This window comes from Lactuca serriola, chromosome 4 (genome assembly GCF_051521515.1).
Source record: "Lactuca serriola cultivar US96UC23 chromosome 4, Lser_US96UC23_V15, whole genome shotgun sequence".
NCBI lineage: Eukaryota > Viridiplantae > Streptophyta > Magnoliopsida > Asterales > Asteraceae > Lactuca > Lactuca serriola.
This window is the reverse complement of record NC_136411.1, coordinates 388,040,219-388,061,444: the sequence shown is the minus strand read 5'-3', so window position 1 is coordinate 388,061,444 and position 21,226 is coordinate 388,040,219. Positions and strand designations below refer to the sequence as shown.

Below are 21,226 nucleotides of genomic sequence, written 5' to 3'. Positions count from 1 at the left end.
TTCGAGGGTTCTGGAAGCAGTTGATGGGTGACGAGGGTTCAATGAAAAGTAGAGAAGTTTCTTTGTTCATAAACATGCTTTTGGAAAATCTCAATGTAACGACCCAATTTTCTCGTCCAAAAATTTCGTTTTTAAAACAGTACTTTAGAAAACATTAATAATTAAAAACATTGTTTGATCAAACCACATCACAACGTAAACCATGTCTAAAAGCCAAATCATACAGCCAATCGAAATATCAGAGTATAAATCCCAGAGGAATCTCGTAAGTGCGGAAACCAGTGTGTGTATGATGTGCCGCTACCGCGCCAGCTCCTTCCCCTTCGATGAAGAGGTACCTGAAACCAAAACTGTAAACTGTAAGCACAAAGCTTAGTGAGTTCCCCCATAATAGCCGGGAGATACGGGCCTCGCCCACACTCGTGAAGATACGGGCCCTGCCCACACTTCGCTAGCCGGGAGATACGGGCCTCGCCCACACTCTATTATCTGGGAGATACGGGCCTAGCCCACACTCCACTCTCGGAGAGATACGGGCCTTGCCCACACTCAACCGCTAACTCATAATATACAAGTATCACACAGACAATAAGTATAGACAACTCTATCATACCGACACATATATCATAATTAACTAAACCAAGAGATACGGGCTCGGCCCACACTCTAGTGCTAACATCTCGTCTACACGGGTCGGCCTTGGTGCCTTAGACCCGTTCCTACTGGAAGGAAACTCACCTCGAAATAGCTGCTGGTCTGTGTGGGAATTGACTGTCTGCTGCTGCTGCTCCGGAAATCCTCTGGCTATAATTCCCACAAAACACTCGATCAAACACCGCTAACTGACCCTCGGGTAAATTGACCATTTTACCCTTGATCAAGTTAAAAGTCAAAGCCAGAGTCATCTTTCAGTTGACCCAACTCGTCGAGTTGGCTCCCCAACTCGCCGAGTCCTTATCCAATCAATTGTCCTGCAACCCGTCTCTACTCGTCGAGTTGGGCGTTGACTCGACGAGTTCTCCTTCTAAACTGATATCCAAGTCCTTCATCCTACTCGCCGAGTTGTATGAACAACTCGCCGAGTTCATCTTCATCCGATGAACAATTTATGTTGTGACTCGCCGAGTTGTATGAACAACTCGCCGAGTCTGATCTTGATCTAAGAAGATTTCCTTGAACTCGCCGAGTCAGGGCGTTGACTCGCCGAGTTCCTTCATGGGTGAGTTTGGCTACCAACTCACCGAGTCCACCCAGGACTCACTACTCAACTCGACACAACGAAAAGGGGACAAACTCGGAGACTCGCGACCAGACTCGCCGAGTCAGATGAGCGACTCGCCGAGTCTGCTTCATGCAAAAGCCATATACGCGATTTTGCTCGAATCCAGTCCATGCCATTCATAGATCTGGGCTCCTAGGGCCTGGTTTACACGTAAAGTTTCCAACTTTACGTGTAGATCATCACCAATAAAGGTTCTAAGGCTCAAAGTGCACCAAAAGGGGTAGATCTAGGGCTTGTGTGCATTATGACTCCATAAAGGCAGTAGATCCAAGCTCCAGGGACTGAATAGGGTCTAGATCTAAAGGCTAACAACTTGAATTAACCAACAATGCACAACCAAGCTTGGGACATGGTTCAAGAAGGACTCTAATGGAGTAATAAGCATAGAAACAGAGGGAAAACGAGTTATACCTCAAAGAAATTACTGAGGGAACACGAAGATGCTTGGCTTCCTTCCCTTCCTCTTGATCTACTCCTCTTCCTTCTCAAAATCTTCAAGGAAACACACTAAAAGCCTCAAACTCACAAGAACAAGGGCTAGAATGTATGGAGAGCTTCTAAGGGTGAAGGGGGGCGGAGTTGGGGCGCAAATGGTCGTTTAAATAGGGTGCAAACCCTTGAAAATTAGGGTTTCATCAGACAGCGCGGACTCGCCGATTCGCCAACTTAACCGCGTCCCAAGTCTCGTCTCTACTCGGCGAGTCGGGCCTCCAACTCGCCGAGTCCAAGGCCAATAATACAAAATACTCAGATAAATCTTACATACCAGGAACCAGGTGCTACATTCAATATTTGTCTTCTTCTTAGCATTTCATCACAATGGTCTACCAAATTTAAAAGATGTGACAATCTTCTCCAGTTTTGAAAAGATTTTGCTAATGAAGAATTGATAATCCAAAAATGTTCAATTTTTTTTTTTCAAAATCCGATGAGAAACATGTCATAAAACTAGTCAATTGCCTCAACGCCTTTATATCTCATTTGTTTTGTGGCTGTCGAGACCTCGGATCATGTGATCATGTGTTTATTGCTTGTGAATTGGCTAGCAATGTTCGTAGATTGGTGTTCAAATGGCTTGATATATAGATGCATAGTTGGATTTCTAAGGAAGATATATATGATTGTTGTGGTGTTGTCAGAGGTTCTAAATAACGTAAGACGTGACTTGGCAGCAATGTCAAGCCTCAAGCTTTTTTTGAGTCATAACAAGCCACGTCGTTTGTAAAACGTGACTTAAAGCGGAAATTTGCGTATAACTAATAATTTTTTATATATTTTCTACTATTATTCACTTTTATATACATATATGACTTAAGGTGACATTTTGTCAAAGTTTGGTGGCAAATACAAGCATTTGAGTCATGACGCGCTATGGCGAGCTTTTTAGAACATTGGTCTCAGGTAATACAAATAATAAGAAAACAGTGGAAGCTATTGTTTTCATAACGATATGGACAATTTGGAGATTTTGGATCAATTTGGTTTTAGAGACAGCTTGTCCCAATGAGATGATATTTGATAATATTGTGGATACCTCGTTCAATTGGTTTGTAAATAGGAACCCTAAAGTTTCTACCAAGTGGAGTGAGTGGTTTAAAAACCCTTTACCTGCAATTTTCTATATCGTTGTTTCTTTCTTGCCTCAACGCCATTGGAAGTAGTAACATAGACATGAGTTTATGTCCAATCCGAGTCTAGGGTTAGGAAGAGAAATACAACAAGACCAAAGAAAGACAACATCAATGGTAAAAGTACAAAATTAGAATTTGAGTGACTCAAATGCTTTTTTGGACTTCATGTGGAAACTTCGTTCTGTCGTGTGTAAAAAATAAAGATTGGTTCATTACTCTTATTGCTACAAAATTCGCCTTCTATGGATTTGATTAATTGTAAAGGAGGTCTGAAAACTACAATCTCATGTGCCATTCATCTCGTCTATAAACCGACATTAACCAAGCTATAGCTTGATGAAAACAAACAATGAATAATATGAACTTTTCGTCTTTTTTAAAGATTTTGAAGTTCATAGGCTTGGTGGGTATACTCTTACTACCTCTCAATTTTTGTCTATCACCTTATCGCCACATCATTTTACCCTCACCCTTTCACTTCACTATTAGAAAATGGTCAATTCTCACTACCTCTCACTTTTATTTTTTATTTAATTAAATATATTAAAATGTAATTTAATAATTATGTAAAATTATTAATAATAATAATAATAATAATAAAAGAAAACTATTTCATTAATTAAAAAAAATACATTAATAAATTCAAACAAAACTAAAACATATTAAAATAGCATGTCACTCTTCATCATCGGTCATATTAAAATAGAATGAGAGTGATGAAGAGGAGAGTGAGAAGGCTATTGTTCGCAGGAAGAGGGTTGGGGTTAGTGAATCAAAATAGAAGAAAGATGATGAAAATGAGTCGGATTCAAAGGAGAGGAAGATCAAAGAAGAAGAGTGTTTAAGTGATAGTGATGATGATGTGAGTGGTAAGAAGAGGAAGAAAGAAAAGAGGAGAAAGGATTAGTTGTCCGACGACGACACCAACAATGATGATGATGGAGAACGTCGATTTGAAAAGAGAAAGAGAATGAGAAGCCATAGGCATTCAGAAGATGATTCAGACAGTTCTGAAAAAGAGACGAGTAGAAGGCATAGGAGGAAGAGTAAGAGTAAAAGGGCAGCTTTGTCTTCTGATTCAGATGGTAGCAGCTTTGAGGAGGATTCACGGGTTGGGAGGGACAAAAAAAGGAACAGAAAGTGATTGTTTCTTATCATCGAATGGAGTGTTATTGTTTGAAAAAGGTATCTATCAGTTGTTATCTTGTTTGAAACTAGTAGCGTTGGTTTGATGTATTTGATGATGAGTAGTCTATGATTGTATAAGTTATAACCAATCAACTTTTCTGTACTCATTCTTTCAGAGATTGAAAATGTGTGTGCTTGTTATATACCCCAATTTCTACTAGCGGTTTATACATTTTTTGTCATGTTTAATACATTGCTTAACATTATTTCATGTGCATAATTATGCATTGCACGATATTTCAGGATTGTATATACATTTAGGATATGGTCTTACTACAAGAAAATCAATGGCATTAGCATGTTTTCAAATACCTTACGAGGTCATGCAAATTATGCAAAGAAGTACAAAATAGGAGAGAAGATGCAGATCTTGGAGAAAAGCAATTGTTAATGGAAAGAAGTTTATGAAACTCAGTCTATATGTTTTATGGTGTTTACTTGAAAGACTAAAGCAACTCTATTAGACTACAAAAGTGAAGTGAGGTCCATAGATGCTATGGAGGATTAATCTGGTGTAGCTGCACCTTGGTTGAGTTCTGCAAATCTCAATCCAACACGCATGGAATGCTTCAAGAACTTCTCAGCACATCTCCTCACACATGTCTCCTCTTGCTTATCTAATGTTTTGCGTCTGAATGTATCCACACAATCTGTAAAGCATCTCTCCACAAGCGTGTTATACATTCTCAAACTGCAATCGAGAATTTTGTAATATTCAACTTATAATTTCAATTTCAAAGTTGATATGCATATCTATATCAAAAAGCATAAGAGGAAAAAGAAACGAAAATCTGAAGCAATATTGGGGATCAGAGGAGTATGAGTAACATAACATATGTATGATAGATGAATGAATCAGCAGATAAAGTTTATAGAGCAGTGAACCTGTCACGGATTTGAAGCTGGTCGATCATGGTGGCCATTCGAGCCTGATCCTCCGCTGGAAGATTCCCCAGATCTCCGAGCATACTTTTGTCCATTTGAGATTTGCTTCTTCTGTGACACAATCTACATATCATAAATAACAACAAAGATATCATCTTTTTGTATCGTTTAGCAAGGTACAAATCAGATTAACATGAAACGTAAACTCAATTTCACAAAATCATATAGCAAAATCAGAATCAAAATGTATATCAGACTCCACAAACATCAGATGAACAAAAATCAGAAGCAACAATCAGCTTCACAAAAATCAATTTCAGGAAATAACGAAGCTATCGTGTACAATATCATAAACTAAAGAATCTATATAGAATTTTTTTTCATGAGACTCCAAAAAATTAGATTTCAGGGAAAACAAAACAAACCTGATGATAGAGAAGGAAAATCCGACGAAGGCAGAATGAAGACTTCGATGGGACAGCAATTCCGGCGAAGGAAGGAGAAGCGCCGGAGACCGGTGATGGAGAGGGTAGAAGAAGTTGCGTCGATGGGGAGGTGGCGTCGATGCGTTTTAGGGTTGGGTGTTTGAAACCTGTATCACAAACTATTTACTACTATTTTTTTTGAACTGCAGGCTATAAAAGAAACAAGCGTTACACCCCGTTCCCTCCCTGCTTCAACTTAATGAGAGAATGAGAGAAAGGAAAGCAACTAATTGGAAATGAGAAATAAAAAAGGTTGGTGTTTTCGAGTTTTATTTGAGTAAAGTGGAAGGAAACAGGAGGATCATTTTCCTTTCTAACTTTCCTTCCAATTTTGGAGGATTTGGAAAGAAAGAACAAAATGATTCATTTTCTTTCTACTTCTCTCCAACTCGGGAACACGAAAGAAAATTTTGTTTTTCCTTCCTTTTTTTTTTTCGTGACTTTCTTTTCTCTTCTCTTCTTTTCTTTTGTTAAACTTGGGAACAAGACGTTAGAGACTAGCACAAGAAACTAGCCTAAAACAACAAAATTACAAAATCATACGTCGTTGGAGTCACAAGTTTCAATCTCTAACATCTTTTTTGTTTTTAAAAGTAAACATATTAAAAAAAACAAAACAATGGAATCAAATGACATATCCTTCCCATTCTTATTCTGAAAGACTAAGTAATTTCTAAAGCACCAAATAATCCACAATCCTGTCATTAACACCGTACACACCACCTCCTTATCTTGTCTTACATGCAGGCCTTGAATCCATTCTTGAGCTTCCAAAATGGTATTGAAATCAAAGTTTGGGAGTCCCAGCGCCATAAGAATCCGATTTCAAACCTGTTTAGCAATATCACATTGAAAAAACATGATCATTATGTTCCAACTGATCATCGCACATCAAACACCTAATAGAAGGTATGCTAATTCCTTTGTGCGAAAAATTTAGCCTTGTGGGCAATCTATCCATTGCTATTCTCCAAATCAAAATATTGACTTTTATAGGAACATATTTATTCCATTTCATAATCACTAGCATAACTGGTAAAGCCCCCACATCCAAAGCTTCTCTAAGAGAAGCTACAAAATACTCCCCCTCACCACCGAGATGCCTGCCCCACGAATCCTTATTCGAATTTAAATGAATTTGATGTATCTCCACTTGCAAATCTTGAAGCTGATCCATCTTAGCACCTGCGCAAACCTCACGACGCCATTCAAAACTCCACCGTGTGTCTATCCAAAAATCTTTCACCACTCCTTCTTTATTCAAAGATAAAGCATAAAGTCTATCATACTGCAGGCAAGATTGTAGAACTCGCTACTCGGTACCTGCTCGGCCGACTAGAGAGTAGCGAGTACTCGGGAGTACTCGGGGAGCACTCGGATTCGGTAATTCATGTAGAAATATTTTTTGGAAAATTATATATGTCAAAATCATAAGTTAAAATCATAATTTGATTGAAATATATAACTAAAATTAGATACATGTAAATACATAAAAACTGAAATACACATAATTGTCTAACTACTTGGATAATTACTGAAAATTTAAGATATATATGTAGTAATAATCACATGTTTGTGTTAAATAATAAATCATTAAGTGCATTATATTAATCTTGAAATTCTTGATTTTTTTCTCTTTTTATGACAATTTTGACCATTTGACCAAGTTTGACCGATTTTGACCGAGTAGACCCGAGTAAGACCGATTAGGCCCTGAGTTTGACCGAGTTTGTCCGATTTTTTACCGAGTTTGACCGATTTTGGCCGATTTTGACTAAATCCGAGTTTTTTGGCCGAGTTGACATTAATCACCTCGGTGGAGGGCCGATTCCGAGTAATCGGCCGAGTAGGCCGAGTTTTGCAACACTGACTGCAGGGGCGAGTGTACAGTATTATAAAGGGTGTCCATGGACACCCCTAAATCTCAAATTTTATTTACAAGATATAACGTAAATTCCATGGGACCCCTGTTGGGAAAAAGTCCGGACACCCTTGGATTAAGTAACACAAATGAATAAATAATACAATATTTTGATTTGATTTATCACATTTGTCAATCTCAATTTCTTGTTAATCTTTAAAACTTACAAAAAAAATTCAAGAGCAGTAAGTAAACAAAATATTTTTCAAATATATAATAAGAAAGAATATTGCAAGCTCAGATCGATCTATAAACTGTAAAGGGTAGAAAATTAGTAAAGTGGAAAAACAAAAACCTAAAAAATTATGATTTTTGAGTGCCCTTTGTCTTCCAAAAACCGAATTGGCCCCTTCAGGACGCCGTTGATTTTTTGGTGTCGCCGACAACAACGACTCCGACTGTCTCGATCTCTGGTGACCGCAGGTTGTCTTCAACATGTCTTGGGGTCATAGTTTTATATTACTGGTCGTCTCTCACTTGTTCTTCGCCACTCGTACCGGATACCATCCCCACCTTCATCCGACCGGACTGGACCATCTATCGCCGGCACTGCAACCAGAAACATGCATTGCTTCTCCTCTATTCAATTTATTTGGGTAAGTCTTTCTTTTCTTTCTTTTAGGACTTAAGGTTAAATTTCTTGTAGCAGTCAATATGGTCGATATGGACTGTAAAGCAATTAAAGAAAAAAAACATAGTCTACCTACAAACTAAAAAAGTCATAGTCTAAACCTATCATTGTTTTTGTGATCATATGTCAGGCATCAGATGCCTCTCTTATTGTTTTCTATAATGAACAGTTGTAATTATCAATTTAATTTACTTCACTAAAATTTTACTAAATAATACGTCTGACATATATAACGTAATAAAGCTTAAATGAAACAAAAAAGTCACTCTTCTTGTTAGGTAAAACGAACAATTATGATTATTATTTTATTATACTTTTTTTAAGTGATTTTTTATATATATTATTTGTTTAGATGCTTTATTTATATTATAGATATATAGTGATAGTGTATATGTATTTGTTTTTGATGATTTATATAGATTTGTAATTATTTATTTTATTATTTTTGGCATAATGCTAAAAATTTACATAAAAAGGTGAAAGAAGCTCTTTATGGTATGATCATGATACCAACGATGAATAACAAACACCTTGATCAAAGTATATCGACAAACCGACTCATAACCAAAATTTTCGACTCATCTATTTTATAATGGGACACACGTGAGTTTGAATCCTAGATTCGCCACTGATCATACTTCATCTTAAATCTTAGTTGATCCCGCCACTTATCCCGCCAAAACTGAATAAGACAACCATCACCCAATTTTCATATCATATTGCCTTTATCAACTTTACCTGTAGAATGTAATTTACTAATTAAAGAAATAATATTATTCCAAACCCTTGTCGATTTAATTCAGCCTTCTCACCCATTCAAACCAAATTGTTTGTCATTACACGCCCTTATAACTCTCGTCCAAAGAGCATTAGTATTAGTACAATATCGCCACTTCTATTTGTAAATCAAAGCATTGTTAAGGGCATCCAAACTTCCTACCCTAAGCCCACCATTCTCTTTATAGTTCAAAATTAAATCCCACTTTACCCAACTAATTTTACATTCCTGCACATCAGCCCCCCAAAAAAAACTTGGCTCGAATAGACTCCAACATGCTACACACTTTTATAGGCATCTTTAACAAATACATGTAGTATATCCCTCAGCTTCCCAAAACATATTTTATGAGAGTTAAACGACCCCCATACGAAAGCATTTTAACTTTTCAGTTAGACAATCTTTTTAAAAATCTATCAACTATGTTTTCACAAATAGGAACCCCAAGGTATTTAAAAGGGAAAGTAGTTGCATTACAAGCCGTGGATAAAACTTGGCATTAATGAAACTTCACCCCAACTCCTAACAAATTAGATTTGACTAGAGCCTAGACATCATATAAAAACATTTTATAATGGATAAGACTTTTTATTTTCCTCGTCCCACTCCCCCAAAAAGAGAGCATCATATGCATAGAATAAATAAGAAACCTACAACCCCATCAATCCTACTTTCGTAGCTCTGAAAATACCATTCGACACAACATCTTCCATAATAACATGCAAACCTTCCATTGCTATAATAAACAAGAAAGGAGACAATGTATCACCTTGTCTAAGCCCTCTAGCCAACTGAACTCATCAATAGTGGCACCATTTAAAATAACCAAAGATTTAGAAGAGACCAAGCATGCACGAATCCAACTTCGCCATTTGTCCGGGAACCTAAGAAAAAAATAATTCGATCTAAATACTCCCAACTCACGGAGTCATAAGCTATTTACTATTAGCCTGTTTTATTCATTCTATGAGAAAAATGCAGTCTAACTTGTTTCTTTACACCATGACCCTACTATATTTGTTGTTTGTCTATTATATTCATTTACTATTAGGCCCTGTTTGATATGCGTTTGACTGAGTCGGGTCAGGCATTTTGGCTGACTCGGTCATTTAAAAGCTGTTTGGTAAATCAAATTTTGCCATGGAAAGAAAGGTCTCGCTCGGTAAGAAGAAAACAACGGATTGACATATAAAGGGAGAAACGTTTCCTATTTTGCCCTTCCCTACGTTCCTTTTTCACGCCTCTGTCCCCACCGATCAGCTCATTCTCCTCTTCTCATCAGGTACGCCTTCTCCTATTTTCATCATGAAACCTATTTCCTGCCTCTGCACTATGCTTTTTCCTATCGGGGATTATCGCCTCCATTCTTCTTCTTTAATTGATTCATGAAATCATTTTTGAAATTGATTCATGATTCCGTTTTTGAAATTAATTGATATCGAACCATCTCCTTCAATCGTAGGTTCTCCATCTCGTTTTCACGTTTTTCCTTGAAATCGATTATTGAAATTAATTCTTTGATTCGATGGACATGAGTTTCCATCACAAAATGCCTCTTGCTGCTCTCTCAAATACTTGATACCTCTCATATTGTCGTTGGAGTCCAGACTTTCAGGTGACCATAATCACAAGGTTTTTCTTTTTTCTTGCATGTTTGTGGCCTATGGTTCCAAAAAAATTCATTTTTTTGAAAAAACATTGTTTTCCTTGGGGGCCTGAATGAGGTTACTGAAAAAGCTTTGAGATTGTGATGCTCTAAAGCTTTTTTTTGCTTTTAGTGTTGTATATTGGTGAACGTTGTCTGTATAAAATTGTTTTTAAACTCATTTTTGCTCCATAGGAATTAGTTGATCTAGACTAGTTCATTCATTTTTATGTCTTTGTTGTTTTGTTTATTTCATATTTCGCATAAATAAAATGTTTTTCTTTTTCTAGACTTGTAGTTTACTCATAATATTATTTTGCTTTATTTGGTTGATTAGTTCTATTCCTACCCATTCACTTCATCCTAGTGTGTTTGTTAGGGGTAGAAATGGAAAAATAGTTAATTAAATTGAGCTAAATATTGTTGGGAAATCTTTGGTAGTGGAAGGGCATTTTGGGTAATTTAGGTTAAATATATATGTTAATAGGTTTAGCTTAATGAAGGGTATATCATCTTTCTTTTTTTGAAATCTACACTTGTATCTTGTGAATAAGAATAATATTGTTGCTATATATTATTGATAAGTATATATTGTGTATGTTGGACTTTTGTTGCTCTATTGTATTTTTTTTGTATGTGTTTGGTTTGAAATCAAGTGTCTGTGTCTGATCAGATGTACAATCAAAGAGCAAAGTAAAATGGTCATTTTTTATCAACCAACACATTCAGTCAGATATGCAATCAAAACAAAATGGTTTAGTATTCGGTCAGGATTTCTTACCCAGACAGACAGACAGACATTTCTCAGTCATCACTTTGTCAATCAACAACTATTAAACAAGACCTTATTCTATTCAACATAATCTTTTGATTGTCTTTCACTTATATAGTCAATCAAAAAAGTTATGTTAAACACAAACAATAAATTAGATGTTATATTGCATACTAAAAAGAAAAAAAAACAAATATAAACAAATCAAGAGTTGATTAAATTTTGTGTTTTAATTTGTAAAAAAGAAAAAAAAATGTTTAAAGTCTATAAAAAAAGTATATAAATTTTTTATAAACAAACGTGTAAAAGAATATGTAAAATAAGTTATGTAATTTAGATTTGGAAAAAAAATTAAAAAAAAAAGTTTTTGTTTTTGTTTTAAAAAGACTTAGCGGGTGTTTGGATAAATAGTTTTTAACTTATTAATTTATTGCTTATTGTGGTAGGAATAAACATTTTTTTAAAATGTGTTTGGATTAGCTTATTACGGTGGGAATAAGCAATAAGCATTTTAAGTGTTTGGCAAATAAAACAGCTTATATGAGTAAAATGACCAATAAGCAATAAGCAATAAGCATTCCCCCCTTGCTTATTAAAATCAGCTTATTTAGCTTATTCTTACCGCAATAAGCTGATTTTTAAAGACTTATATCCACACACTTAAATTTGCTTATTGCGGTGGGATTGAGCAATAATCAATAAACAACTTATTTTTTCCATATCCAAACAACCCTTTACTTTAAAAAAAGTAATTTTCTAAAAGAAGTTAACAAAAGATTCTAAACATATTTATATCACGATCTATAAAATCCATTAAAATAAACCAAAGTTATAACTATAAGGTAATTATAAAATGGTTTTTTAACCAAATTTATAAAAAGAAAAAAAAACTTAAATTTAGTTGTAAAGTATAAAAACAAAAGTTTGAAAGGAGGCGGCTCCATAACAAATTAACAATGTAACATCAGAAAATGACCAAAAACAATAGGTGGTTTGAAGAAAATAACTAAGGAAAAACACATTTCAGAAAATGACCAAAAGATCCGCAGAGCACCCTCTGCGGATCTATTAAGCCCTCTGCGGATTTGCTACATCTCTGCGGATACCTCTGCGGAATGTAGTTTTTTTTTTAATTTTTTTAATTTTTGACCAAAGGATCCGCAGAGCACCCTCTGCGGATCTATTAAGCCCTCTGCGGATTTGCTACATCTCTGCGGAATGTAGTTTTTTTTTTAATTTTTTTTTGCGTTAATTTTAGTTTATTAATATTTTTTTTAAATACACTAATACATTATGTTATTATTATGTAAAAATTTGACAAAAAAAGGTTTTTTTTTTTTGCGTTAATTTTAGTTTATTTATATTGATTTTTTTTAAATACACTAATACAAACAAAATACATATAAATAACGTAATACAAACCGGTGCATATAAATAACCTAATTAAAATTATACAAATATTCCATGTTTTTTATAGGTTAGAAAAAATACCTTAAAAAACATAAACATACAACCCTCATAATAAACGAAAATGAACGCAAAAAAAATGAAAAAACGAAAAGAAAAATCAAAAAACAGCAATTCCGCAGAGGTGTACACAGATCCTCAGAGGTGTACACTGATCCGCAAAGGTGTATACTGATTTGCAGAGGTGTACACTGATCTGCAGAGGTGTACACAGATCCGCAAAGGTGTATACTGATTGTCTGATCCTCAGTGGTGTACATTGATCCGCAGATGTGTATAATGATCCGTAGAGATGTACACTGATCCACTGATAACAGTTATGTGGATTCCCAAACAGTTCTGTGGACTGATATTAAACATAAGTTCATTATTTTTAACCTCTTTTTGTCAATTTTTTTTACATAAAACATAAGGTATTAGTGTATTAAAAAAATTAATATTAATAAACGAAAACAAAAAATAGAAAAAACGAAAAAATAAAAATTAAAAAACTCAAGATCCGCAGAGGTGTTTCGGTTCCACATATGCAAACGTATTACATAAAACATTTCATTATTTTTAACATTTTTTTGTAGAATTTTTTACATAATAATCACATAAGGTATTAGTGTATTAAAAAAATTATATTAATAAACGAAAATGAAGTTTTTTAACAAAGATTCCGCAGAGCTGTAGAGGATCTGCAGAGCCTTCAATGAAGTTTATTTCAAAGTATGTTTATTATGAAGGTTATATGTTTATGTTTTTTAAAGTATGTTTTGTAATCTACTTAAAGTATGTTTATTATTCAGAATACCGGTGTGTGTAATTTTATAAAAAACATAGTGTATTTGTATAATTTTTATTAAACACATAACTTTTATAAACGGGTAATTAAATAAGAAAAATAAAAAACGAAAACAATATTTTTTTACATAATAATTTATATAGTACCTTATGTGATTAAAAAAATATAATAAATGAAAACAATAAAAACAATAAAAAAACAATAAAAAAAGAAAAAAAACCAAGATCGAGGTGTTCACATTCCGCAGAGGTGTTTATGATTCCGCAGAACCCCCTCTGCGGAACCTGTGGTAATTTTCTGAAATGTTCATTTTTGTGGTCATTTTCTTCAAACCTATCCTACATTTTGGTCATTTGCCGAATTTTCTCATGTAACATTAGTTGCTAAAAGAAAAATAAAACAGTAGAGATGGATGGATTGGAACCTAGTTTTGGAGGAAATGATTCTTAGTGTTAGGGAAAATGCTTTAGAAAGATTTTGGATTTATTTAGACAAAACAGCACGAATGGTCCTTATGGTTAGTTGAAAATTGTCACTTAGGTCCCAAAAAGTTTGGAATAACACCAAAGGTCTAAACTTTTCATTTTGTTGCGAGTTTGGTCCGATATTGTTTGCACTTTTTTATAAAGACGATTTTGCCCCTTATTATTTAATTTTTCATTTTTCTTTTATTACAACAATTAAAAATAAAAGAAAAATAAAATACTCTCTCTCTCTCTCTCTCTCTCTCTCTCTCTCTTAAAGTCTGTAACTCCATATTCTTTCATTTTCATATACACCGATGCACAACCACTTGCAAGAAGATGAAAATTGCCGATACACCACCATCAGTCGCCTTCGTCACCACCGTTAGCCACCATCGTCGTTTCCACAACAACCACCGTCAGATAACCTTCAAGAATGCGACCACCAACATCTTCTTCATGCCTTATTTTCTACGTTATCGGATCTAGAACACCACCCTCTACCTTCTCCGATATCGTCTACTGGAAACCATAAGTCGTCATCGTCTCTATTAGGGTTTTCACAGATCTTTACCTCCAACATAAGAAGCCATCGCCGAAAACCCTAGCTCTGATGAAATAGGATGTTGTTTTCAGATCGCCGCCCTTCTCTCCACCTCTTTAAGATCTGATAACCCTTCTCTCCCCCTCTCCCAGATCTGAAAAACCTTGTAAACCCGCCTCTATGATGTGTCATAGATCTGAAAACCATGTAAACCCACATTTGTGATGTAAACCCACCTCTGTGAGGACATCAGTCATGGCCACTGCAAAGAAATGGGTATTTGAATACAACTCGGAATCACTTTGTAATACTTTCTTTTATTTTTAATTCTTTTTAATTGTTGTAATAAAAGAAAATTATTATATTAAATAATCAAGGGCAAAATCGTCTTTATAAAAAAGTTCAAACAAAATCGGACCAAACTCGCAATAAAATAAAAAGTTTGGACCTCTTGTGCTAGTCCAAACTTTTTTGGATCAAAGTAACAATTTTCAGCTAACCACATGGACCATTCGTGCAGTTTAGTCTTTTATTTATATTTGGTTCCTTTATATATTTATACGAAATATATCATTTGATTTTTTGTTTGTCTATCAATAATTATTTGAGTAAATTACACGAATGGTCCTTATGGTTTGGGGTAATTTGCGTGTTTGGTCCCTAATAAATTTTTTTAACTCGGAAGGTTCCTATTATTTGTTTTTGTTGAGCGTCTGGTCCCTATTTTATCTAAAAAGACTGTTTTGCCCTTGATTTTTTAATTTATTTAAATAAACACACCCCCGATCTCACTTCCACTTCACCTTACCTTACCTTACACACATTATTTAAATTAATTAAAAAAATCAAGGGCAAAATAGTCTTTTTAGGTAAAACAGGGACTAAGCGCGCAACAAAGACAAACTGTAAGGACCTTCTGAGTTAAAAAAATAAATTAGAGACCAAATGTACAAATTACTCTAAACCATAGAGATCGTTCGTGTAATTTACTCTAAAAGCTTTTTGAGATATTGATTTATAACATCTTTTTATTTATTTATTGGGAAATCTCCAGAAAAATATCAATATTTACAGAAAAGTTACACTTTAGTCCTAAGATTTTTTTTTTGAATGAAAAGTCCCAAGATTTTTTTTTTGAACGGTTGAAACCGGTACCAAATTAATTTGGGACTATTTCGTAAACTAACCCAAAATATTATGATTTTTTTGTAAACAAAAATATTATGTATTTTCTCCAACAAGGAGTTAAAATACTTATGGTGGTGACAACAACAGTGGTAGCACTGGTTGTGACTTGTGATGGTGGTGGTAGTAGTGACGGTTGGTGGTCGGTTGGTTTTTTGATAAGTAAATGAGTATTTTTGTAATCTATCAATTTCCTTGATACAAAAGAATGTTTTCCATCAAACTTTAGAAGAAATCCACTTTCCTCCATATGGTGAATTTTATTTCATTTAAAAACTCTTTTCCTCCTTCTAAGTCCATCCAAACACATAAATTCAAATTAAAATCATTTTCCTCCGAATTTCATTCATTTCCTACCAACCAAAGACACCCTAATTATTCACGGTTGCAACAAGAACATGTTCTTTCGAAAGTCCTAAATCGGGATTGATGAGGCAGGTGTTACAATGCTCCCCTTAGATATTTAAATTTTGGGCAAACAAATATAATTTTTTTTAATATAGAACAAAAGAAAAGATTTAGACATTAGACTAAATTTATTATAACATATAGAACGATGATAACATTTAAATAAATAATTCAAACTGATTTTTTTTTTTAATTCTACTTCTCACATGATTATTAGTTTGTTACCCTGTAGAATTTGTTACATTTGTGCTTTTATTGCCAAAAAATTATTAAGATAATATAATAAAATGGTTGAGAACTAATCATATCATTTTAGATGTAAATCCCGTCAAGAAACGTACCCAGATTTTGAACCTAAGACCTCCATTATATATTTTCACCCTATCTTTCATATGCAACAAGATGAAGTTATGAAGTATATATTTATATATATAGTGATGTTTTTGTTTGTTACTAAAAGTTAACCAACTTCCCCTCTACCCAATCTATGAAGGAGGGATAAAGATTCCAAACAAAATGCATATGTTGCATGTTGTCATGGTCAACATCAATGGGAAAAACTTTATTCGAGTATATTATGATGAAGTAGTAGCATGTTCGTATTGTTCAAAATAGAGCAACAATATGTAGAATCCATGGCGTATGTGAATAGTGGAACTAGAACTGGAATTGCATCTCTGCTGAATATCCCAATGCGTCTAGATGAGCAGCCATGGCCTTGTTCATTGGTGGTGGCCCACACCTTAGAATCTGCATGTTTTTTTTTCTCTCACAATATAATTCTCATATTTTTTTTTTTAAAAAAAAAAAGTTGAAAACATGTTTGAATGGTACCTTGATATCGGGTGCAGGTGCGGGGCAGTGGGCTTGGATCATTTCTTTTGATACAAAACCAACTCCACCTGTCCATTCCTCTGGTGGCTGCAAAAAGGACAACACATGACATGATTGGGATTGAGACTGAGACTGATGTGAATGAGACAAAAATTAGGGTTTCATCTGAATACCTGATTTAGCACATAGTAGACTTGGAAACGCCCGGGGTATTTAGCTTCAAGTCCCTCAAGTTCTTCCTGAAATTAAAATCATCCAATCACTCAAATTTAAATAAGCCATGTTTATTTATAATTAATATGGACAACTCTTATAAATTACTCACCTTAAGAAGGATGTCATCATATGTGACATTAGCATATATGAGATGCACCTGGGTGTTGTCCTTTGGGTTTTCTAGTATAGCTCTAGCAACCTACATCCAAAAAAAAAATCACAAAAATATTAAACTATGATGTTTATATACATCATATATAGTTATACAACCTGTTGACATTAAAAAAAAAAAAAAAAAAACCTGAAACATTGGAGTGATTCCAGAGCCTCCAGCAAGCATTCCAAAAGCTCTCACCTCACCAGGTTGATACTTGAAACGCCCCTGGAATGGAATTTACAGAAATTAATTATAGATGGAAGTAAAATTCACTCTTTCTTTCTAACAATTGCAAACATTCTAGAAAAAGAAGATTTTATGTACCTTGGGTCCCCTTACAGACATATAGTCACCTTCACGCAGCTCTCTAAAGTAATGGGACATCCGACCTAGTGGATACATCTACACACAGACATATATATATATATATATATATATATATATATATATTTAAATACAACAAGATTAAAAATCAAAAAAGTGCATCAAATTTTAATATTGATGTGTACCTTAATAACTAACTCAAAATATCCCACATCAGTGTCAAGGGTGGTTGGGGTGTATGGTTTGATAACCTCTTCCCCTTGACTATCTTTACCCCTACAGTACAAAAACAAAACAAGGTAAATAATTGTACACTCACCACTTAAAGATAACATGTGATATATTTAGAGATTGAGTGAAGAAAATAAATAAATAAACCTGCAACTTATGTGTTGTCCAATAGGAAGGCCCAAGACCGAAGTAGGTGTAGGAAGCTCAAATCTGAACTTTGCAACATTATGGCTAAGCTGTGTGCGTTTCACAAGCTTGAATTCCTTAAAATTTTCAGGGTCTATGCTCCCTACTACTGACAACACAATAACAATACTTTCTTATTTAGTTTTACAGATGGAAACCATGGGAAATTGAAGCTTGGAAAATAATAGTTGCACGAGTAAGTTAAATTGTTTGACATGGAAATATAAACACCTTTGCTTTTCTTTGAGGTATATAAATAGGCTGCAGTTGCAACAACAGCAACAATGGCAACAGCAATTCCAACCTGGATCTCCTTTGCTTCCAAGAATTCCATTGCTTGAGAAGGAGGTGAAGAGTTGGTTGTTTTTCTTATCTACTCAGATCAATTTTATCTGAAAGATGTCACACCAAAAAACAGAATTTTAATGGTTTGATAATAAGCCAAATTTATAGCAGTTTTAGGAGAATCATAAGAAAAATGAGTCTTCTCCCTAAGCAGTAATATGCTGTTTCTTGTCCATAACCATTTCCAAAATAAATGGAATTGTTTTTTATGAAAAAAATAAAATAAGCAAATAAATAAGTGTGATAGCATGCAGCAAATAACCTCCTAAAGCTATAACTTATACAATGTAAAATAGTATTAGTTATGGTTGAGTTGTAAACATGTTTATGAGGAAAAAGCAGCCAAAACACAATCGCAATGACTTACATTGCGGTTATTTGAAACGGAAACAGAAAACAAACAAGAATATACAAAAGGAAAATAGAATGACTTGGAATTTTGAAGATCATAATTGCAGATTATGAGAGATATATATTGATTGAAACCAAATAAGAGTGTATGATGATCAATGCATGATCTGTATGTGTCTCCTTGGGTCTTTTGCGCTATTCAATCTCAGGAACTCGAAACGCAGATTTTTTATACTATATAAACCTCCATTTTTGTTACCTTTGCAACTTCTGAATTAGTTTGATGGAAAGAGATTTGCTTCTTCTGTGACACAATCTTACATATCATAAATAACAACAAAGATATCAACTTTTGTATCATAGTGCAATGTACAAATCAGATTAACATAAAACATAAGCTCAATTTCACAAAATCATAAATAACAAAATCAGAATCAACATGTATATCAGACTCCACAAACATCTGAATTAACAATCAGCTTCGCAAAATCAATTTCAGGAAATCACGAAGCTATCATGTATAATATCATAAACTAAAGAATCTATCTAGAATTTTTTTCATGAGACTCCAAAAAATTAGATTTCAGGGAAAACAAAACAAACCTGGTGATGGGAAACTCCGACGAAGACACAATGAAGACTTCGATGGACAGCAGTTCCGGCAAAGGAAGGAGAAGCGCCGGAGACCGGTGATGGAGAGGGTGGAAGAAGTTGCGTCGATCTCGGTGGCGTCGTATTACAGAGGATGCGTTTTAGGGTTGGTGTTTGAAACCTGTATCACAAACTATTTACTCCGGCAGTTGCCTAAAAGTCAAAATAGGTCTGTGAAGAGACTTTTTTTTCGCAATAACCAAAGCTTTACTTCTAAGGCTACCATTCTGCTCACGAGTTCAACTTTAACGAGAGAAACGAAAGTAAATTGTTTTTCCGAGTTTTATTAAAGGAGAGAAGTGGAAAAAAGTGGAGGAAAATAGGAGGATCACTTTCCCTTCTAATTTTCCTTCCGATTTGAATGGATTTGAAAAGAAATAACAAAATGATTCATTTTACTTCCATTTCTCTCTAACTTGGGAACATAAAAGAAAATTTTGTTTTCCTTTCCCTTCTCTTCTTTTTTCTAATGACTTTCTTTTCTCTTCTCTTCTTTTCTTTTGTTAAACTAGGGAACGAGGCGTAAGAGTATGGTCACACCCAATCTACTCAAAAAGTGATGTCACATCAGCGTCACCTCACCTCTACTACAAACTCACTACCAACCCACTAGCCATTGGAAATGGTTACCACTCCACATCATTTTTTTTTTGACAATATTAGATTAAATTAAAAAAAAAGTAATTCAAATAAAACAAACATTAAAAAAATCCTAAAGTTACTTATTTATCCTAAATTACTTTGAAAAAACACACAACATGACAACTAAAACATAAATATGAGAACCTAATCCTCATACTTAGCACGGACACGTTGTTGGATTTTGAGAAATGTCGCGAGATTTTCGGGGTCGAGATCCGGTAGGGGCTTTGAGTTTATGATTTGAAGATCGGTAAGAGCGATTTTTTGGCGACGAGATTCCTCCGTGGATTCATATTTTCTTTCTAGAAAACTTAAAGTTTTATCTATGGATTCGACAACCCGTCGTCGCTAGTTGCGGTTGCTTTCCCGCTTGAAGACGCCACCCGTTTTGCTTTGTCCCTTCTCGGTGGTCGACGGAGTTGGACTTCAGGTGGACCCTCTCCCTCGGCAACATCGACGTCATCATTGAGGTCTAGCCCAAAACCCGCGTCCGATTCAGAAGTTCTTGTTCTTTTGTTGGAGCCGGTGTCGAGTCCAAATGTGATGTCTCCGGATTAAGGACCCATTTTGGACCTTGATGGCAAACTTCCCATGCTTTTTGGTGACCAAATGGTTTACCGTTGTTGGTCACTTTGAATTGGTAACACGCGGTTGATAAAATGTTGAAATCGTTGGAACCACTTTTATGCATATTTTTTAGATTTTCAAATATGCCATTGAACTTTGTGCAAATCGCGCGAAGATCACACCATTTTCCATTGACCGTGTCGTAGGACCGATCCATTTCCCTTCCAAGTAGCGCGTGAAAGTGGTCCAAAACACGATTCCAAAAACTTTCTCTAGATTGCGCGTTGCTTCTCCTCGAGTTACAAGATATGATAATCCAAGCTTTTGCTAAAGCTTCTTATTCTTCGTTCCAAGCCGTTGTTTTCTTTTTCCTTTTTCCTTTTGGTTGCCTTCTTCGAGATGGTTGTGGTGTTTCTTGGACCATCTCATCGTCGTTGTCAAGGTTGACGGTTTGGGATTGAGTTAATAGGGCTTGAGATGATTGTGTTTGGAGTTGTGGAGAAACTTGTTGTTGAAAGCCTTGGAATTGGGGAATGAATTGAAGTTGAGTGAATTGTTGTTGTGGTTGTTCTTGTTGGAAGAATTGTGGGTTGTATGGAAGGTTAGTGAATAAAAGTTGTTGTTGGATTGGAGAATTCAACAATTGCAT

The 21,226-nt window shown here is 34.8% G+C and overlaps 2 protein-coding genes across 4 annotated transcripts; both read right to left on the bottom strand.

The window, feature by feature from the left end:
* Positions 1–4,471: 4,471 nt before the first annotated feature.
* LOC145097814 (mitochondrial import inner membrane translocase subunit Tim9) lies at positions 4,472–5,677 on the bottom strand. 2 transcript variants are annotated; one of them, XM_079035460.1, is made up of 3 exons: positions 5,412–5,677; positions 4,987–5,097; positions 4,472–4,792 (listed from the first exon to the last, which is right to left on the bottom strand). In XM_079035460.1, exons 2-3 carry the CDS (start codon positions 5,079–5,081, stop codon positions 4,606–4,608), a joined length of 282 nt encoding a protein of 93 aa, XP_078891586.1. In that variant the 5' UTR covers positions 5,082–5,097; positions 5,412–5,677; the 3' UTR covers positions 4,472–4,605. The 2 variants fall into 2 exon arrangements, with proteins under 2 accessions (XP_078891586.1, XP_078891585.1); XM_079035459.1 differs by having other exon boundaries at positions 4,987–5,109; positions 5,412–5,672.
* Positions 5,678–16,611: 10,934 nt separating this feature from the next.
* Positions 16,612–19,593, bottom strand: LOC145097813 (NADH--cytochrome b5 reductase 1-like). Of its 2 annotated transcripts, none has more exons than XM_079035457.1 (10): positions 19,321–19,593; positions 18,253–18,413; positions 17,983–18,127; positions 17,790–17,880; positions 17,605–17,682; positions 17,425–17,505; positions 17,233–17,322; positions 17,081–17,146; positions 16,908–16,994; positions 16,612–16,823 (listed from the first exon to the last, which is right to left on the bottom strand). In XM_079035457.1, exons 2-10 carry the CDS (start codon positions 18,353–18,355, stop codon positions 16,731–16,733), a joined length of 834 nt encoding a protein of 277 aa, XP_078891583.1. In that variant the 5' UTR covers positions 18,356–18,413; positions 19,321–19,593; the 3' UTR covers positions 16,612–16,730. The 2 variants fall into 2 exon arrangements, with proteins under 2 accessions (XP_078891583.1, XP_078891582.1); XM_079035456.1 differs by having other exon boundaries at positions 17,983–18,130; positions 19,321–19,592.
* Between the last annotated feature and the right edge of the window lie 1,633 nt (positions 19,594–21,226).

What these genes read in the sequence shown, in the direction of transcription:
- LOC145097813 (XM_079035456.1), bottom strand. Translation starts at nt 18,355, where the DNA reads ATGGAATTCTTGGAAGCAAAGGAGATCCAGGTTGGAATTGCTGTTGCC. An exon ending in ATGATGACATCCTTCTTAAG is followed by an intron (nt 17,147 to 17,232) that starts GTGAGTAATTTA and finishes TTTTAATTTCAG; the next exon opens with GAAGAACTTGAGGGACTTGA. An exon ending in CACCTGCACCCGATATCAAG is followed by an intron (nt 16,824 to 16,907) that starts GTACCATTCAAA and finishes AAAAACATGCAG; the next exon opens with ATTCTAAGGTGTGGGCCACC.
- LOC145097814 (XM_079035460.1), bottom strand. Translation starts at nt 5,081, where the DNA reads ATGGACAAAAGTATGCTCGGAGATCTGGGGAATCTTCCAGCGGAGGAT. An exon ending in CAGCTTCAAATCCGTGACAG is followed by an intron (nt 4,793 to 4,986) that starts GTTCACTGCTCT and finishes TCTCGATTGCAG; the next exon opens with TTTGAGAATGTATAACACGC.